A 19,610-nucleotide genomic window follows, 5' to 3' on the forward strand; every position below is an offset into this window, starting at 1 on the left:
ACAGGCATGAGCCACTGCATCTGGCCATAGACTTTATTTTTAGAACTGTTTTACGTTTACAACAAAATCAAGTGGAAAGGGGAGTTCCCATATTCCACCCTCCTCTCCCCCCGCCCCACCTGCACAATCTTTTCCACCATCAACATCTGGTGGAGTGGTACATTTGTTTCATCTGATGAACCAACATGGACATATCATTACCATCGGGCTCATTCTTAGCGTACATCCTATGAGTTTTGACAAATTTAAAATATGTATCCACCATTATATCATACAGAGTAGTTTCACTGCCCTAAAAAATCCTCTGTGCTCCACCTAGTCATCCTTCCCTGCTAACTTCTGGCAACCAGAGATCTTTTTACTGTCTCTATAGTTGTGCCTTTTCTACAGTGTCATATTCGGAATCATACAGTGTGTCGCCTTATCAGACTGGCTTCTTCCAGTTAGTAATATGCACTTCAGATTCATCTGTGTCTTTTCATTGTAGTTCATTTCTTCTTAGCACTGAATAATATCCCATTATATAGATGTGCCTGTTTATTCATTCACCTGTTGAAGGAAGAGTGTAAAATAACTTGCAGACATACCGTTTTTATTTGGAGGTGTCCAGCTGGTTCCTTGAATTCTTTTTTTGGGTGTCTCACAGACATCTCAAACTTAGTATGTCTACCCATCCTGTCCCTCATGCCAGTTCAGGGTGTAGCACCACAATCCACCCAACTGCTCAAGCCAGAAGTTAGGTGTCAAATGTGGCTCCTCCATTCTCTCACCTGCCTCATCCCATGTATCAGTAAAGTCCTGTTGCTCCTGCCTCTAAAATATGTCTTGAACCCAGGTGGGCTGGTGCAGAAGCCTTTTATTCAGTCTCCTTCCTTCAAATATTGTCCCGTACAATACACTTTCCACATAGTTGAAAGAATGACTCATCACGGTTGACTTGTTATTAATTGAAAGACCTAATGTAAACAATAAATATTTGTCCTATATTCCAGACTCTCAGCATTTTTATAAATGGCTAAAAATAAGACAGTTCTTTATAGCAAATAGAGCAATTAGACCTGAATGTCCTTCGAGATGTTTTGGAGCATAATAGCAAGGCTTTATATAGTTACCACTTCCCAAACCCAAAATTAAAGTGTATATTCCAGGAAGCAGTAGGCTACTTAGGGTTCAAATAATTACCATTTATTCAACACCTTTTATGTTTGCTACGTACTTCATCTTACTTAATTCTAACATAGGTGGGCCAAGATAAACAGGCCACTCTTGAAACATAATTTCTGGATTTGTTTAACATTTAATGGGGGTGGGACAAAACATATTTAAACAATGTTTTTTGAGGCGGAGTCTCGCTCTGTCGCCCAGGCTAGAGTGCAGCGGCACCATCTCGGCTCACTGTAACCTCCACCTCCCAGGTTCAAGCAATTCTCCAGACTCAGCCTCCCGAGTAGCTGGGATTACTGGCGTGCACCACCATGCCTGGCTAATTTTGGTATTTTTAGTAGAGATGGGGTTTTACCATGTTGGCCAGGTTGGTCTTGAACTCCTGACCTCCAGTGATCCACCCGTCTCAGCCTCCCAAAGTGCTGAGATTACAGGCGTAAGCCACCATGCCCAGCCTAAAAAACAATTTTTAAAACATTTAGAGACAGGGTCTTGCTGTGTTGGCCAGGGTAGTCTCTAACTCCTGGCCTCAAGCAGTCCTTCCACCTCAACTGTCCAAAGTGCTGGAAATACAGGTGTGAGCCACTGTGTCCAGCCGCAAATTATTTTCTATTAATCAAACTGTATACAGCTGGCTGGGTGGCTCACGCCTGTAATCCCAGCACTTTGGGAGGCCGAGGTGGGTGGATCACGAGGTCAGGAGTTTGAGACCAGGCTGGCCAACATAGTGAAACCCTGTCTCCACTAAAAATACAAAACATTAGATGGGCATGGTGGCAGGGGCCTATAATCCCAGCTACTCAGGAGGCTGAGGCAGGAGAATCACTTGAACCTGGGGGGTGGAGGTTGCAGTGAGCTGAGATCGTGCCATTGCACTCCAGCCTGGACGACAGAGTGAGACTCCGTCTCAAAAAACAAAAAACAAAAACTGTATGTAGCTGTCAGGGAGGAAATAGAATTTTCCTCAACTCTCGTGAGTTCTTAGTTGGGATGGATTCCTGTAACAAGACATATTAACAACAGAAAAACAAGTTTATCAATGTGTGCAGTACACATCACATAGGAGAAACCTCCATGAAACAACCTAAAGTAGTGGCTTAGAACTCTAGTTCATACAGCATCTTCGACAAAGAACAATCCATTTGTAGAGAAATGACAAGACAAAGGAAAGTGGTTTTAGGCTTCCAAGGACTGGAACCTTTGGGAAGGCAAACACTGTATGTGGGAGGAAACTAATTGAATAAGATTTCTTTGCCAATTCCTCTGGTGCTGTCCCTGGTAGATAAGACTCTAGAGTTGTCTCCAGCAAAGGAGAATTTATATCCTTCCTTTGGGCAGAAAGGCAGGGGGATGGGGAGAGCTTTCCTAGTTTGCTGCGTCTTAACTGCCTTTAGCTCAAAAATATTTTTATGTCAAAGAGGCATTTTAGGATGATATATTCTGATTTCCTTCATAGCAAAAGATGCATAGATTTCTACTGGTGGCCGTCGGTGTTCTGTAAAGGTGTGCATGCACACATATACATCAGCTGTCAAAACCATTCCCTTTTTCCCATTGTTCTTTCCTCTTAGGTTTTTCCTTAGCAAGTGTCTGAATCTACATCTTGACAGGTATACATTTAGATAATAAGTCACTTGTTCCCAATAAATACCATTACAGCATGCCTTACCTGTGGCTGAATTTCAGGTGATGATAGCTTCACATGCTAGGTCTGTTTAAACAGTGTAACTTTCCACTCAAGGCCATTGTCTTCTGCACTAGGAATATGCTCAGAGAGCATTTCCCCGATTATTCAGTAATGTTTCAAGTCCCTGCTAGGGTTAATATCCTGGGTAGCAACTAAACTGGCTTATTCCTTAATCTACTCTGTTCATTCCAACTCTCCCAATTAATCACTATTAATCCCCACTATACAGTGAGTTATCAGTAGCTCAGTTTAACCTGCCAGAGGCCTTTTATTGTGGCAGAGCAGTGATTTCAACAATTTTTGTTTGATTCCAAAACTTACTTTCTACTACTGGCAAATACCGTAAAAGGATAATAGATAATTCTATGCTTTTGCCTAATTTAAGGGAAAGATGTAATTCACATTCAAGTTTTTAACAACTGTATTTTGAACATTTTACTAGAAGTGACCATTAAATCTAAGTAGTTATTACTAAAACAAGCTCAGTAAAACCATTAACCCATGGATTCAATTATATAGCACTAATTATAATGGTATATCTTTCACTGTAACCATTTTAAAATTTGTACATTTTGTCAACTACAACAGGGCTGTTTATTGGGATGGTAATGGAAAGTAAAAACACTAAACCCGATGTGCAAAAGGAACAAGTTTTTTTTTTTTTTCCCCAGAGATGGGGTCTCGCTTTGTTGAAAAGAATGATGTTGACAGATGTACTTGTGATAGTTATATTTATTAAGCAAAAGAAAATTATGTTTTGTTTTTTAAGGATCAATCTGTTTCTGATAATGTTGCATGTTTTAAATAAATGACAGTAAGATGTAAAGCATCACATTTTCTATTAAAATTGAACAAGATATTCAAATTGTTACAATATATATATCACACCTAATTGTTCCAGTACTATTTTATTTTATTTTTTAAGACGGAGTCTCATTCTGTTGCCCAGGCTGAAGTGCAGTGGCGTGATCTCAGCTCACTGCAATCTCTGCCTCCCGGATTCAAGCGATTCTCATGCCTCAAGTAGCTAGGACTACAGGTGTGTACCACCATACCTGGCTAATTTTTGTATTTTTAGTAGAGATGGGGTTTTGCCATGTTGGCCAGGCTGGTCTCAAACTCTAGGTTTCAAGCGATTTGCCTGCCTCAGCCTCCCAACGTGCTGGGATTACAGGCGTGAGCCATCGCACCTGGCCTCCAGTACTATTTTAAACAAATACATATTGTGGAGTAAGCAGCAATAGAAATCAAGGCGGCAAAACTGTATCATTAGGAAAGTAAACGAAAGCTTTAGTCTTTTTGTTTATTCCTTATTCCCCAAAGGAGTTACTAAGCGAAGGAATTTTCTAGCTGTATTTATTTATTTATTTATTTTGAGACGGAGTCATTCTGTTGGAGTGCAGTGGTGCGGTTTTGGCTCACCACAACCTCCGCCTCCTGGGTTCAAGCGATTATCCTGCCTCAGCCTCTAGAGTAGCTGGGACTACAGGTGCCCACCACCATGCCCGGCTAATTTTTGTATTTTTAGTAGAAACGGGGTTTCATTATGTTGGCCAGGATGGTCTCGAACTCCTGACCTCAAGATCAGCCCGCCTCGGCCTCCCACAGTGCTGGGATTACATGCGTGAGCCACTGTGCCCGGCCTTCCAGCTGCATTTCTGAAGTCACAAGTATGGCTTAAATGATTGCCCTCAAGAACACAGCTTTTGAAGGTAATCATATGCAAGTAAATTACAATCAAATGAAACTGTATGATTATTTTGTTATTTTAATACTAAACTGAACAGTGAACTGAAATCAGAAGAGAAAGAAAATCAAGCTAGTGGCTCACTCTCGATAGTGTCTTCTAATTTTATTGATGCTTCAGTTTTCATAAAGTGCAATAAACAGAATAAATAGATGAAAAAAGCCTTGAGGATTTATATACAGTTTGAGATTAAGATAAATTACTGACTATATGCCTTTCATTACGTTAACTCTGTGAAAGCTGTAACATACATTAAAAGAGCACTGAATTAGGTTAAATAATGATCTTTCCCCCTTAGATCAATCTAGTATTAAGGAGTACATAATTATGCAAGCTTATTCTATAACACAAGGCTAGACTAAAAGGAAAATTTTTGTGCTACAGACTAAATCCAGATACGGTCAGGTGCTGAGCAGTATTCCTGGCTTCAAAATAGGAGGTATCTGTTTCATCATCTGGCTGGGGAATGAAAGGCATAGTTTGATGCTGCAAATTTTCCCAGTCCACATCACTGAAGAGAGCATGACGTTTTAGTTCTTAAGAAAAATATAAAACAAAACAGTATGGTCTCATTACCTAAGTAAGTACTGCTTTACAAGAATTATAAAAAGAGAATGTCTCACATATAACTTACCTTACTTTATTATGCCAGTTTCACAGACGTTTGTTTAATGTCTGTTAGGCCACATACTTCACAAAGGTCTACATGGGCCACTTTGAATATTACTTGGCATATGACAGGTGCCTGGTTTGTATTTGTTTAATGACAGAATGAATGATTTGCCTTAACTTAGAAGCCTATCTTTCTCACATCTTTTTTTTTTTGAGACAGAGTCTTGCTCTGTCGCCCAGGCTAAAGTGCAGTGGCACAATCTCTGCTCACTGCAACCTCCGCCTCCCGGGTTCAAGCGATTCTCTTGCCCCAGCCTCCCAAGTAGCTAGGAGTACAGGTGCACACCACCACGCCAGGCTAATTTTGTATTTTTAGTAGAGATGGGGTTTTGTCATGTTGGCCAGGTTGGTCTCGAACTCCCGACCTCAGGTGATCTGCCCACTTTGGCCTTCCAAAGTGCTGGGATTACAGGCATGAGTCACCTCGCCCGGCCCTCACATCTTTTTTTTTTTTTTTTTTTTTGAAATGGAGTTTCTCTTCATTGCCCAATCCGGAGTGTAGTGGTGCAATCTTGGCTCGCTGCAGCCTCCATCTCCCAGGTTCAGTGATTCTCCTGCCTCAGCCTCCCAAGTAGCTGGGACTACAGGTGAGTGGCCCCATGCCTGGTTATTTTTTTTGTCTGTCACCTAGGCTGGAGTGTAGTGGCACAATCTCAGCTCACTGCAAACTCTGCCTCCCAGGTTCAAGCGATTCTCCCACCTCATCCTCCTGAGTAATTGGGATTACAGATGTGAACCACCACGCCTGGCTAATTTTTATATTTTTAGTAGAGATGGGGTTTCACCATGTTGGCCAGCTGGTGTCGAACTCCTGACCTCAAGGGATCCACCCGCCTCAGCCTCCCAAAGTGCTGGGATTATAGGTGTGAGCCACCGTGCCCGCCCTGCTTGCATCTTCTTACAGAATCCCTGACTCAAGGGAAGAGAGCATGGCCTACTTTCTGCTCCTTAATAAACCTTCCATGTCGTTGATCTTCCATGATGAATGCTCCAATTCTTACTGTAAAACCTTGCCACCTGTTTCTATCACCACATTCCTTAGCAGTATCTATTGCCCTAGACAGCTTTAGCATGAAGCTCACCCTCCTCTCCCCTTCCCCCCTGCACTCCGTCCTTATCCCTCATGGTGATTTCAAGATATACACTGATGACACTTCTGACACGTTCTCTTCATGGTTCTTTGACTTCCTTGATTTCACTGACTTGCATCTCTACAACATACTGACTTCTAGCATATTGGCTACATTGGAAGCGTATCACAGAGCTGCTCTGCTTACAAGATTTCAAAGCCTTCCTCACTTCTTTACTGCCATTTCATTACCTGTCATTTTTCCTATTTCCTTCTACCTAGTAAAATAAAAGTATGCTCTTCTGGGCCAGGCGTGGTGGCTCATGCCTGTAATCCAGCACTTTGGGAGGCTGAGGTGGGCAGATCACTTGAGGTCAGGAGTTCGAGACCAGCCTGGCCAACATGGTGAAACCCCATCTCTACTAAAAATACAAAAATTAGCCAGGCGTGGTGGGGCGCACCTGCAGTCCCAGCTACTTGGGAGGCTGAGGTGGGAGAATCACTTGAACCTGGGAGGCAGAGGCTGCAGTGATCTGAGATCATGCCACTGCACTCCAGCCTGAGCAACAGAACGAGATTCCATCTCAAAAAAAAAAAAAAAAAAAAAATCCTTATGAGTGATAGTATTTTTTATAACAGCAATCTGACCAATATGTTGCCTTCAGACACTCACATCTATTCTGAAATAATACTATAAGGACTCAATATGTCCAAATCCAATGCACAGCATCGGAAGTTGAAATGTGTGTGTTTATGTGTTTCAAGTAGCATAATCTAAATCTGAAGTGCCTTGAAAAAGGTAGAGCTGAGTTTCCAAATGTCTGCTCCCTCACTTTACACAGGTTTCTGCTCAAATGCCTCTCTTCACAGAGGTCTTCCTGACCACACTGTCTAAAAAGAAGTCTCGTGCCATCACTTTATGTTCTCTCACCCTGCTTTATTTTTCTTCCTAGTATTTACCACTACATGACATTATGTTGTATCTGTAACTGTTCACTGTCTCTCTTTCCACTAGAATGTAAGTTCCACAAGGACAGGAATCTGAGTCTAGATCATCCTTAGGGTATTCCCAGGGCCTGAAGCAATATCACCTGGCTCCTAGAAGGCACTCTATAGGATTGGTTAAATCAGTGAGTAAACAAACTGGGCCAGGCGTGGTGGCTCATGCCTGTAATCCCAGTACTTAGGGAGGCCAAGGTGGGCGGATGGCTTGAGCCCAGGAGTTCGAGACCAGCTTGGGCAACACGGGGAAACCCCATCTCTACTAAAAATACAAAAATTAGCTTGGTGTGGTAGTGTGCACCTGTAGTACCAGCTACTTGGGAGGCTGAGGTGGAAGAATCGCTTGAGCCCAGAAGGTTGCAGTGAGCCGAGATTGTGCCACTGCATTCCAGCCTGGGCGACAGACCCAGAACCTGTCTCAAAAAAACCCCAAAACCCAAAAAAAAAAAAAAAAAAAAAACCACCAACTATTGATCTTATTACAGGAACACCTAGATGCTGATGCAAATGACATATTTCTGAAGCTCATTTTCCTGAATAAATCCTACTTGACATAGAAATGCATTTGGGGACATAATGCTTTTCTCTATATTACCATACCTCATTAGAAAAAGGATTTTAAAATCCCAGCACTTTGGGAGGCCAAGGCAGGAGGATCACAAGGTCAAGGGATCAAGACCATCCTGGCCAACTTGGTGAAACCCCATCTCTACTAAAAAATACAAAAATTAGCTGGGCGTGGTGGCACATGCCTGTAGTCCCAGCTACTTGGGAGGCTGAGGCAGGAGAATCGCTTGAACCTGGGAGGCAGAGGTTGCAGTGAGCTGAGATCGTACCACTTCACTCTAGCCTGGCGACAGAGCAAGACTCCGTCTCAACAACAACAACAACAACAACAACAACAACAAAAGCATTTTAAGGCAGCTGCTAATGAGATTTACTAGTTTCCAAATTAGGGTTTAAGATACTCCTGCATTGAGAAAACTATTGAGTGGTTTATAATATACCAAGTTTGTCGTGAGCCAACCTGGGATCCAGTACATTTATCAATAAATAATAGTATCAAAAATGAAGCAATAAGAAATTACAGAACATCCCTCTAGCAAGATTAGGGAAAATAAATTTGTTTTAAAAAATTACAGAACAGAAGTTTTCATAAAAACAGATTTCCTGTATTTCCTTAACTTTATCAGGCTTTGGAAAACCCAAGACACTAACAAGATTGTTTGAGGACAGGCATGGGTGGCTCACACCTGTAATTCCAGCACTTTGGGAGGCTGAGGTGGGAGGATCCTTTGAGCCCAGGAGTTCAGGACCAGCCTGAGCAACATACTGAGACCCTGTCTCTCAATAAATAAATAGCAATAATAATGTATGTTAAAAAAAAAAAAAAAAAAAAGGTAAGATTGTTTTAGATACTTGAGATTAATAATTTTTTTTTGAGACAGAGTCTCACTTTGTTTCCCAGGCTGGAATGCAGTGGCGTGAACATGGCTCACTGTAGCCTTGACTTCCTGGGCTCAAGCAGTCTTCCTGCCTAAGCCCCCAAGTACCTGGAACTAGAGGTGCGCACTGCCTTGCTTGGCTATTTTTTGTATTTTTTTTGTAGAGACAGAGTTTCACCATGTTGCCCAGGCTGGTCACAAACTCCTGAGCTCAAACAATTGCCAGCTGCAGCCTCCCAAAGTGCGAGGACTATTGAGTGGTTTATAATATACCAAGTTTATCATGAGCCAACCTGGGATCCAGTACATTTATCAATAAATAATAGTATCAAAAATGAAGCAATAAGAAATTACAGAACATCCCTGTAGCAAGGCATGAGCTACCGCACCCACCGATCAATAAAATTTAATGCATGAATACAGTATTGCTATTTGACCACACTAAATTTTTTTTTGCCTCTTCTACCATGTGACACATTAAATTTTCATGTAGAATAAGGACCAATGTATCAATGCATACCTAGAGGGCAGAAATACATTGAATTATCTTTGTACCAATTTAGCAGTCAGATTATCTGTAGTATTATACTGGAACTTGATTTTTTTTTTTTTTTTTTTTTTTTTGAGACAGTCTCACTCTGTCGCCCAGGCTGGAGTGCAGTGGCACGATCTCTGCTCACTGCAATGTCTGCCTCCTGGGTTGAAGTGATTCTCCTGCTTCAGCCTCCCAAGTACCTGGGACTACAGGTGTGCACCACCACACCTGGCCTAATTTTTTTTTTTTTTTTGAGACGGAATCTCGCTCCATCGCCTGGGCTGGAGTGCAGTGGCGCAATCTTGGCTCATTGCAAGCTCCGCCTCCTGGGTTCACACCATTCGCCTGCCTCAGCCTCCAGAGTAGCTGGGACTACAAGTGCCCGCCACCATGCCCGGCTAATTTTTTGTATTTTTAGTAGAACCGGGGTTTCCCCATGTTAGCCAGGATGGTCTCAATCTCCTGACCTCGTGATCTGCCTGCCTCAGCCTCCTAAAGTGCTGGGATTACAGGCGTGAGCCACTGCGCTGGGCCAATTTTTGTATTTTTTAGTAGAGACAGGCTTTCACAATATCAGACAGGCTGGTTTCGAACTCCTGACCTTGTGATCAGCCCACCTCAGCTTCCCAAAGTGCTGGGATTACAGAAATGAGCCACCATGCCAGGCCGGAACTTGCTCTTTTTATAAATATTCACCATCTGGAACAAATCAATGGTAAAACAGTGTATTAACACAAAATCATACCTTTCATTCCAGCTCTTTTTGTATCATCAATGGTTAAAAGTATTTCTACTGCACTTTGAGCGTTATCAGATAACTTTTCTTCTCCTTCTGGCCAAGGGATATCTAAAATTACACATATACAAATAAACTTGTTAATCATTGCTCAAAATAATAATACCCAGAGATAAATAACTATTTTTTTTTTTCTGAGATGGAATTTCACTCTTGTCACCCAGGCTGGAGTGCAATAGCGCGATCTCAGCTTACAGCAACCTCCACCTCCCAGGTTCAAGTGATTCTCCTGCTTCAGCCTTCCGAGTAGCTGGGATTACAGGTGCCCACCAACATGCCCAGCTAATTTTTTTTGTATTTTTTTAGTAGAGATGGGGTTTTACCATGTAGACCAGGCTTGTCTCGAACTCCTGACCTCAGGCGATCCACCCGCCTTGGCCTCCCAAAGTGCTGGGATTACAGATGCCCAGCCAGTAAATGACTATCTTAATAAGAGAAAAAGAATCACCTCTTTTCAGAATATTCTGGAATACTTGTTGCGGTGTTTCATCATTGAAAGGGGGAATTCCTGTTAGAAATTCAAACAAGCAAACTCCAAGTGCCCACCAGTCTACCGCAGGACCTGTAATCGAAGAGGAAATAGCTAAAGTGGCAAGCATTCTCTACAAATATATGAACAGAAATATTAATTGTGGAGTCCTAATTGGGAAAAAGGAGTTAGGCTGGTGGGACTGGGGAAAGCAAAAAGAAAAAGCAGATAAGCTGCAAGTCTGCCTTTCTTCATGGTCCAAGATGTACAGCCCTCCTATACAAATAACTCACAATTGTCTTGTGTCCAGATATGACTGATAGAAAAATGCAAGGTAGAGCTGGGCGCGGTGGCTCATGCCTGTAATCGCAGCACTTTGGGTGGCCAAGGAGGGTGGATCACCTGAGGTCAGGAATTCAAGACCAGCCCAGCCAACACGGTGGCTGTGTGTACTAAAAATAGAAAAATTAGCCAGGTGTGGTGGCACATGCCTGTAATCCCAGCTACTAAGGAGACTGAGGCCGGAGAATTGCCTAAATCTGGGAGGCAGAGGTTGCAATGAGCCGAGATCATGCCACACCACTGCACTCCAGCCTGGGTGACAGAACAAGACTCTGTCTCAAAAAAAAATAAAAGAAAAAGAAAAGAAAAGATGTGAGTTAGCTTACTGCAACCTTGGCATTATCAGTATAGCACACAGCCTTCTCTAGCACAAGCACCATCCTATAACATCTCTAGCAAGCCTTTGTCTCCTTGTAATCAGCTCCCCTTCTCGGTGACTTGCTTGTTGCATCCTTACAATGTATTTTCCTACTTCCTCTAATAAATTTGCCTTTCTTTACCTACGACTGTCTTGGTCAATTCCTTTATTGCCCACGCCGTCAGCCCCAGATACTCACTATCTGCAACATTAATATGTGCACATTTTGGCATTATCAAAAGTGCAAAAACCCACATTGTTTTCACTTGGGCAATGTGATAACTGCTTTCCTCTTTATTTTCCAAGAAGTTTAGATTACCAATTACTACAGCTGATTAAAGAAAAGATAAAGCCATTTTTTCATTTATTAATAATTTCTGACATTCTGGATATGTTATGTATCCTAAATCCTAAAATTATTCTCTAAAATAGGCACTACTACTCAATTTCATATCAGGAAATGTAAACATTTACATGATTATTCTGTATCCTGCACAAGGTATGAGATAAGGCAGCAACATCTATAGTAATTGAAGGAAAGCCTGGTAACTAGGGAAGGCCTTACTTACAGAGTATTTTAATGGGGCTTTATTCCTTTTAGGAACACAGAGGGACAAATTAGTTTAGCAAAGAATATTCACTTAAACTACGCTTTCAACAGGTAAGTAGGAGATGTCTTAAGAAATAGGTAAAATTGATTTCTAAATAAAATATTCATTGGGTGCAACATTTATATACAAAATTTGTTGTTGTTGTTGTTGTGTGTGTGTGTTTTGAGGAGTCTCGCTCTGTCGCCCAGGCTAGAGTGCAGTGGTGTGATCTCAGCTCACTGTAAGCTCCGCCTCCTGGGTTCACGCCATTCTCCCGCCTCAGCAGGAGAGCAGCTGGGACTACAGGCGCCCACCACCATACCCAGCTAATTTTTTTCTGTATTTTTAGTAGAGACGGGGTTTCACCATGTTAGCCAGGATGGTCTCAATCTCCTGACCTCGTGATCCGCCTGCCTCAGCCTCCCAAAGTGCTGGGATTATAGGCTTGAGCCACCATACCCGGCCACAAAGATGTTTTTAACAGTAATTTTAAATATGATCTTATAAACTATAAACTGGTTTATACTTTAGTTCTATGAATAAAGTGTTTCCTAAGAAAAGGTTAATTTTAGTTCAAAAATGGATAACTTCAATATAAATTAAGAATAGGGATCCTAGTCTAGTGCTAAGTTTGCCTTAAAGTTACTCTTTAAAGACAACTTCACAAAATTCTTTATTGTAGTTAAAAAACTGCCACCATTCCATTTGAAGACAACTAGGAAAGCATTGTGGAATCTGATTTAGGAAAAATAGCTGCATGCATTTAGAGTGCCATTTTACCTGCAAGCCATATAATCCCATCTTCCCTTAAAGGAACACAAAATGCAAATGTTCTATAGGCTTCTATTTCTATAATACTATAAAAACATACAAACCACCTCAGTTAGTAGGCCTTTCAAGCAGCACTGAGAAAGAATTATCCCAACGGATTAGATAATGTAACCAAATAACAGAAAAGTAGGGGGAATTAGAAAAAAAAATTTACTTATTTTACTTATTAGGTTAGAAATTAGGCCCCTTTTACCAGCTCAGCTAAAATATACTTGTGTTAAAAAAAAAAAATACATGATTTCTGCATGGATATGCCACACATACCCATATACTTAAGTCAAAGTCTAATTAAGATCACATAGTGGAATAAAACTTTGCAATTATATGTTATAAGGCACAGAAAAAGAATAGCCTTGTTTTACATTGCTGGCTTTCTAATTCAAAACTCACTCCTTTATAGGATATGTTGATATTGTAACACTTTTTTATTTTCTAATGATAATAAAAGATTTGGAAAATTAGAGCCCTTCTGTAGTTGTTAATTTTTTTTTTTTTTTTTTTGAGACAGAGTCTCGCTCTGTCACCCAGGCTGGAGTGCAGTGGTGCAATCTCAACTCACTGCAACCTCTGCCACCCGGGTGCAAGTGATTCTCCTGCCTCAGCCTCTTGAGTAGCTAGGATTACAGGCATGAGCCACCATATCCAGCTAAATTTTGTTTTTTTTTAAGTGGAGACAGGGTTTCGCCATGTTGGGCAGGCTGGTCTCGAACTCCTAACCTCAGGTGACCTACCTGACTCAGCCTCCCAAAGTGTTGGCATTATAGGTGTGAGCCACAGTGCCAGCCATTTTAAATATTTGTATCAATACTATTTCTTCTGTTGTAATAAAAAAGACTTTATCTTCACTCTGTGCTACCTTTAGAAGTTAATGAAAAATGCCTCAGGCCTACATTTCTTTTCACAGAGAAGAACCACCTCTCTGGATGTCTTGCTGCTGAGAAGACAGAAGACAGTTCATTTTTGTATTTCAAAAGTGAGCTAAAAGGAAAAATAGTTTTTTATGCAATGTGATCTAGTTATACTTTGACTGTTCAGTTTAATGTGCTTTGCCGCATTACTTTATAGAGAAGCTCACTCACCGGAAGTCAGAAATCCTGCATGTAAGAAAACAGCAATTAGGTACATTGCATTAAAATTATTAGAGTCCCTTCCCTCTTCACTCACTGAACTGGGCACCAGGTATTGTGCCAGATATAAAAGATACAAAGAGGATTAAGGAAAATCTCTTTTCCCAAAGAGAAACCAGCCTACTCTGGGAGAGATAATACAGAGAATTTTAACACACTAAGCTGAAACAAAAAGGCGCATATAAAGTTATGGAAAACTCAGGACAGAGTCCCTGGCTCATCTCTGCTGAGAGGCAAGATGGAGGGGCATCAGGAAGGTCATGGTTGGGTCTCAGCATGTTGTCAGCACGTTGTTTAGCTGAGGGAGCTAGATGTCTCACTAAAACAGTGGCAAGATGCTATAAAATACATCTTTATGTCTGAAGCTTACTTTCACACTCTGTCCTTAGAGATAATGCAAATTATAATATAGAAAATGGGCTAGCAAATCTGTGACAGAGCAAAAGAGGCACTATATAAAAATCAGTGCTCACAGGAATTTATTTGCTTTGGCTAAGAGAGAAAGAGGAACATTAAATGTGTCTATTTCCAATACTGTAGAGATTATTAATATCAGTTACTGAGTGCTTCCAAGGAATTCAGGAGTGCCGTGCCGACGGTAGAAAACTCACACTCTTGGCTGGGTGCAGTGGCTCACGCCCGTAATCCCAGCACTTTGGGAGGCTGAGCACTTTGGGTGGATCATGAGGTAAAGAGTTCAAGACCAGCCTGGCCATGATGGTGAAACCCTGTCTCTACTAAAAATACAAAAATTAGCCAAGCATTGGGGCGGGTGCCTGTAAGCTACTTGGGAGGCTGAGGCAGATAATTGCTTGAACCCAGGAGGCTGGAGTTGCAGTGAGCTGAGACTGCGCCACTGCACTCTAGCCTGGGCGACAAAGTGAGACTCCGTCTCAAAAAAAAAAAAAAAAAGGAAAGAAAGAAAACTCACAGTCCCCTCAAGAAGTTTTAAGCTTTTGTAGTGGAGATAAATTAACAATTAATTACAACACAGGAAGAATGGCATATTTTAAACAGTTTCTAATAATTTTACAGAAGTGAATAATTCCCAGTAGTTGATCAAGGGATGCTTTATGGAAGAGGTAACATTTGAAATGATGAAATGAGAAGAATTTGACTGGAAGATACTAGGAAACTGGCTTTGCTCAAATAAGGTTAAATACACAAGCAAAATAAGGAGGACCTGAAAATTAAATGTATTTAAGAAATGGAATGGGAACATAAGGCATATAAAGAGACTCTTTGAGAGACAAGGCTGGTATGAGAGCTACAACCTCAAATGCCATGATCAATTTGGATTTTACTTAGCAGCTAAGAGGCAGCCACTGTAGTTTTCTGAGAAGGGAAACAGAATAAGCCATGTGATGGTTTGGGAAGAAAAATCTGGTGGCAATGATTATTGATAATAAGATGAAGTTGAAGAGACCAGATAGAAGGGCACTAAAATAATAAAAGAGAAAGATGAGTTCTTAAAGAGAACAGTGGCAGAGAAGAAAATGAGAGGTGAAATGCTGCAGAGATCTAATTGGCTGGATTTAAATGCTGGAAATACTGCAGAGATCTAATTGGCTGCATTTAAATGCTGGAATGTAGGAACAAAGATTGTGTCACCATGAAGGTGATGAAACTGAGGTAGGGAACAGAGGAAGAGCTAGCTGGATAACAAGCCCAGTTTTTTCTTTTTCTTTCTTTTTTTTGAGATGGAGTCTTGCTCTGTCACCCAGTCTGGAGTGCAGTGGCATGATCTTGGCTCACTGCAACCTCCGCCTCCCAGGTTCAAGTGATTTTCCTGTCTCAGCCTCCTGAGTAGCTGGGACTACAGACGCACACCACCATGCCTGGCTAATTTTTGTATTTTTAGTAGAGATGGGGTTTTACCATGTTGGCCAGGCTGGTCTTGAACTCCTGACCTGAAGTGATCCACCCACCTTGGCCTCCCAAAGTGCTGGGATTACAGCCATGTGCCACAGCACCAGGCCCCACAAGTCCACTTTTGATACCCAACATTTGAAAGACCAGTAGAATACTGAATAGCCAGATTGGCTGTGTGTCTGCTGCCTAGAGAAGGTCAGGATTAGAGACAGATATTTGGGAATCATCAACATGGAGGTGACAATTGAAGTTATGGGAGTGATGAGATGAACAGGGAGCACGTGTAGGGCAAACAGGGTAAGGGCAGAATCTTGAAGAACTAAATTTAGAAGAGGTAAGGAAGGAACTGAAGAGCAGGAACAAGAGGTCGGGGAATGAGAAGAGACGACTGGATTTGACAATAAGGACATTGCTGGTGCCCATTAAGAAGTTTCAGTTAGGCAGGGCATGGTGGCTCATGCCTGTAATCCCAGCACTTTGGAAGGCTGAGGCAGGAGGATCACCTAAGGTCAGGAGTTTGAGACCAGCCTGACCTACATGGAGAAACCCCATCTCTACTAAAAATACAAAATTAGCTGGGCATGGTGGTGGCGCATGCCTATAATCCCAGCTACTTGGGAGGCTGAGGCAGGAGAATCACTTGAATCTGGGAGATGGAGGTTGCCGTGAGCTGAGATCGTGCCATTGCACTCCAGCCTGGGCAACAAGAGCGAAACTCCATCTCTAAATAAATAAAAAAATAATAAAATAATTTTCAGTTAAATAGTGAGATGACGATCAAATTGCCAGAGCAAGATAATCAAAGAAAGAGGAAACCTTTGAGAAGTGAGGCAATGACGGGAAGACAAGGGTGGAAACTTATTTTCAGGCTGAGGATAAAAGTCAGCAAGGAAATAAAAACAGAAGAAAGGCTGTGAGAGGTGGGGTGGGGAGGATGAAACAGATGATCATGAAAAGAGCTCAAAGAAAAGGGAAGTAAGTAACATCAACATGTAGAAGGGTTTCATGTAATGGGCTGAACTGTGTCCCTCCCAAAAAAGGTATATTGAAGTCCTAACCCCCAGTACCTAAGAATGACCTTATTTGGAAATGGGGTTTTGCAAATATGATTAACTAGGTTAAGATGAGGTCATACTGGAGTAAGATGGGCCCCTAATGACTGGCGTCCTTCTAAGAAGCCAGCCCTGTGATGATAGGGACACAAGGAGAACACCATCACAGAAAGAGGGAGAACTGGAATGAGGCATCTTCAAGTCAAGGAACACTGAGGATTGCCAATGAACCACCAGAAGCCAGGAAGAGAGGCAGAGAAGGATTTCCCTACAGGTTTCAGAGGGAGGATAGCCCCGTGGACACCTGATTTTGGACCTCTAGCTTCCAGAACTGTGAAACAGTGAATTTTTATTGGTTTGAGACACCCAGTTTGTGCTATAGCATCCCTAGGAAAATGAATACAGTTCATTTCAGAATGTAGGAAGGGAACCATTTTCAAAGAAAGAAAGGGAAGAAAAGAATATAGGTGCAAATGTCATCTTTTTATTCTTTGTTTTTTTTTTTGAGACGGAGTCTTGCTTTGTCACCCAGGCTGGAGTGTAGTGGCGCAATCTTGGCTCACTGCAACATCGGCCTCCCAGGTTCAAGCAATTCTCATGCCTCAGCCTCCCAAATAGCTGGGATTACAGGCATGTACCACCATGCCCAGCTAGTTGTTGTGTTTTTAGTAGAGATGAGGTTTTACCATGTTGGCCAGCTTGGTCTTGAACTCCTGGCCTCAAGGGATCCACCTGCCTCGGACTCCCAACGTGCTAGGATTACAGGCGTGAGCCACCGTGCCCGGCCCTATCTTTTTATTCTTATGTTCTGTTTTGAAGGATGATGGTTCATTTCTGGCTTGACTCTTCTGGTAAGGATATAAGTGAGAATAAGTTCTAAACAGGAATAGGCTTCTGCAGAAGCCTATTTATAACAGAAATTTAGACCCAACATTGTAGTACCGACCCTAAACTCCATCCAACCTGAAGAAACATTAAGAGGTAAGATAGGCAGGGTGCGGTGGCTCATGCCTGTAATCCCAGCACTTTGGGAGGCCAAGGCAGGCGGATCACCTGAGGTCAGGAGTTCAAGATTAGTCTGGCCAACGTGGCGAAACTGTCTCTACTGAAAATACAAAAATGAGCCGGGCATGGTGGTGGACGACTATAATCCCACCTACTCAGGAGGCTGAGGCCAGAGAATCACCTGAACTTGGGAGGCAGAGATTGCAGTGAGCCGAGATTGCGCCACTGCACTCCAGCCTGGGTGACAAAAGAGAAACTCTGTCTCAAAAATAAAAAAACAAAAACAAAAACAAACAAACAAAAAAAAGAGGTAAGATAATATCAAGGGTGGCAGGTGTGGCTTTTCTGGAACATTGAGACTGAACCAGAAGGCAAAGGACAAATGACTGCATGTACTCTATCATCTGGTCTTTTACATTCAGACAGTGGGATAGCCATGGCTACTGCTATCTTATTTTCCTATGATAAATGCCAATATAAATATGAGAGTACTGGATGAGCTCATTTTCTTTTACTTGAGGTAATGTAAATACTGAAGAAATTTTTAAAAATTTAACCTTGAAAGATAGTGTAGTGACAGATAACACTTCAAAAACTCAAGACATGCAAGCCTTACCATGGGCCCTGCCTAGTAACAGCTCGGGTGCAAGGTAGTCTGGGGTTCCTAGAATTCGCCCATCATCAACAGGGGCTGCCCCTCTTCTCACACTCTTCGGAGTTCGGTACGGAGTTCCCGACTTGATCTGATTTGGGGTCTGCTAATTCAAAAAGCGTTTAAGAGATAACAAATATCTTAATTCCTTTTACACTGAATAGGAAACGGTGAAACACACAAGCCAAATAACTAGCTTATAGGCTACTAAGTGTAAAAGATGTAGTCAATTTTTGATAAGTTTTGAAAATGAATGCATTAGTTATAATTATTAAAACGTCCTTTTATCTAGTGAAGTTCAAAAGCTTAGATAACATTGATTATTCCAATAGGATCTGGGTAAGAAACAATAAAAAAGTCTGCAAGAAAAACGTTCAGTGAAAAAATACGCAAGAAGACTGATAGCATGGATAATACAAGCTTAAGAAGAGCCACTGAGGCCGGGCGCGGTGGCTCACGCCTTTAATTCCAGCACTTTGGGAGGTCGAGGCAGGTGGATCATGAGGTCAGGAGTTCAAAACCAGCCTGGCCAAGATGGTGAAACCCTGTCTCTACTAAAAATATAAAAAATTAGCTGAGCATGGTGGCGGGCACCGGTAATCCCAGCTACTTAGGAGGCTGAGGCAGACAACTGCTTACACCTGGAGGGGCGGAGGTTGCAGTGAGCTGAGATCATGCCACTGCACTCCAGCCTGGGCGACAGAGCGAGACTCCGTCTCACAAAAAAAAAAAAAAAAAGCCACTGAGGAAGGCTATGGCTGACAAATGATTAAGACAACACGTAAGACAGAACTACATATAACCTCTTGTACTAAATAGCATTTAAAATTTTTTGAGACAGAGTTTTGCTCTTGTTGTCCAGGCTGGAGTGCAATGGTGCGATCTTGGCTTACCACAACTTCCGCCTCCTGGGTTCAAGGGATTTTCCTGCCTCAGCCTCCCGAGTAGCTAGGATTACAGGCATGCACCACCATGCCTGTCTAATTTTGTATTTTTAGTAGAGATGGGGTTTCTCCATGTTGGTCAGGCTGGTCTTGAACTCCTGACCTGAAGTGATCCACCCACCTTGGCCTCCCAAAGTGCTGGGATTACAGCCATGTGCCACAGCACCAGGCCCCACAAGTCCACTTTTGATACCCAACATTTGAAAGACCAGTAGAATACTGAATAGCCAGATTGGCTGTGTGTCTGCTGC

At 42.0% G+C, this 19,610-nt stretch overlaps 2 protein-coding genes across 6 annotated transcripts in view; one reads left to right on the forward strand and one right to left on the reverse strand.

The window, feature by feature from the left end:
• The window catches only part of ACBD5 (acyl-CoA binding domain containing 5), a 61,000-nt gene extending 52,320 nt beyond the window's left edge, over nucleotides 1-8,680 (forward strand). The window contains exon 13 of the mRNA XM_023194648.2: nucleotides 7,182-8,680. Within this exon, the coding sequence (XP_023050416.1) occupies nucleotides 7,182-7,221 (40 nt within the window). The 3' untranslated portion in view covers nucleotides 7,222-8,680. The remainder of the gene's footprint in view (nucleotides 1-7,181) is intronic.
• Nucleotides 4,672-19,610, reverse strand: part of MASTL (microtubule associated serine/threonine kinase like) — a 35,270-nt gene continuing 20,331 nt past the window's right edge. For 2 of the 5 annotated variants that reach the window (XM_023194645.2, XM_023194640.2), the window contains 4 exons: nucleotides 18,380-18,521; nucleotides 10,566-10,679; nucleotides 10,067-10,168; nucleotides 4,672-5,134 (listed from right to left, as the gene is read on the reverse strand). In XM_023194645.2, coding sequence (XP_023050413.2) covers nucleotides 4,977-5,134; nucleotides 10,067-10,168; nucleotides 10,566-10,679; nucleotides 18,380-18,521 — 516 coding nt within the window. In that variant the 3' untranslated portion in view covers nucleotides 4,672-4,976. The remainder of the gene's footprint in view (nucleotides 5,135-10,066; nucleotides 10,169-10,565; nucleotides 10,680-18,379; nucleotides 18,522-19,610) is intronic. The other 3 variants (XM_023194642.3, XM_023194643.2, XM_023194644.3) reach the window with 3 other exon arrangements.

Source organism: Piliocolobus tephrosceles, chromosome 9 (genome assembly GCF_002776525.5).
Source record: "Piliocolobus tephrosceles isolate RC106 chromosome 9, ASM277652v3, whole genome shotgun sequence".
NCBI classification, from domain to species: Eukaryota; Metazoa; Chordata; class Mammalia; order Primates; family Cercopithecidae; genus Piliocolobus; species Piliocolobus tephrosceles.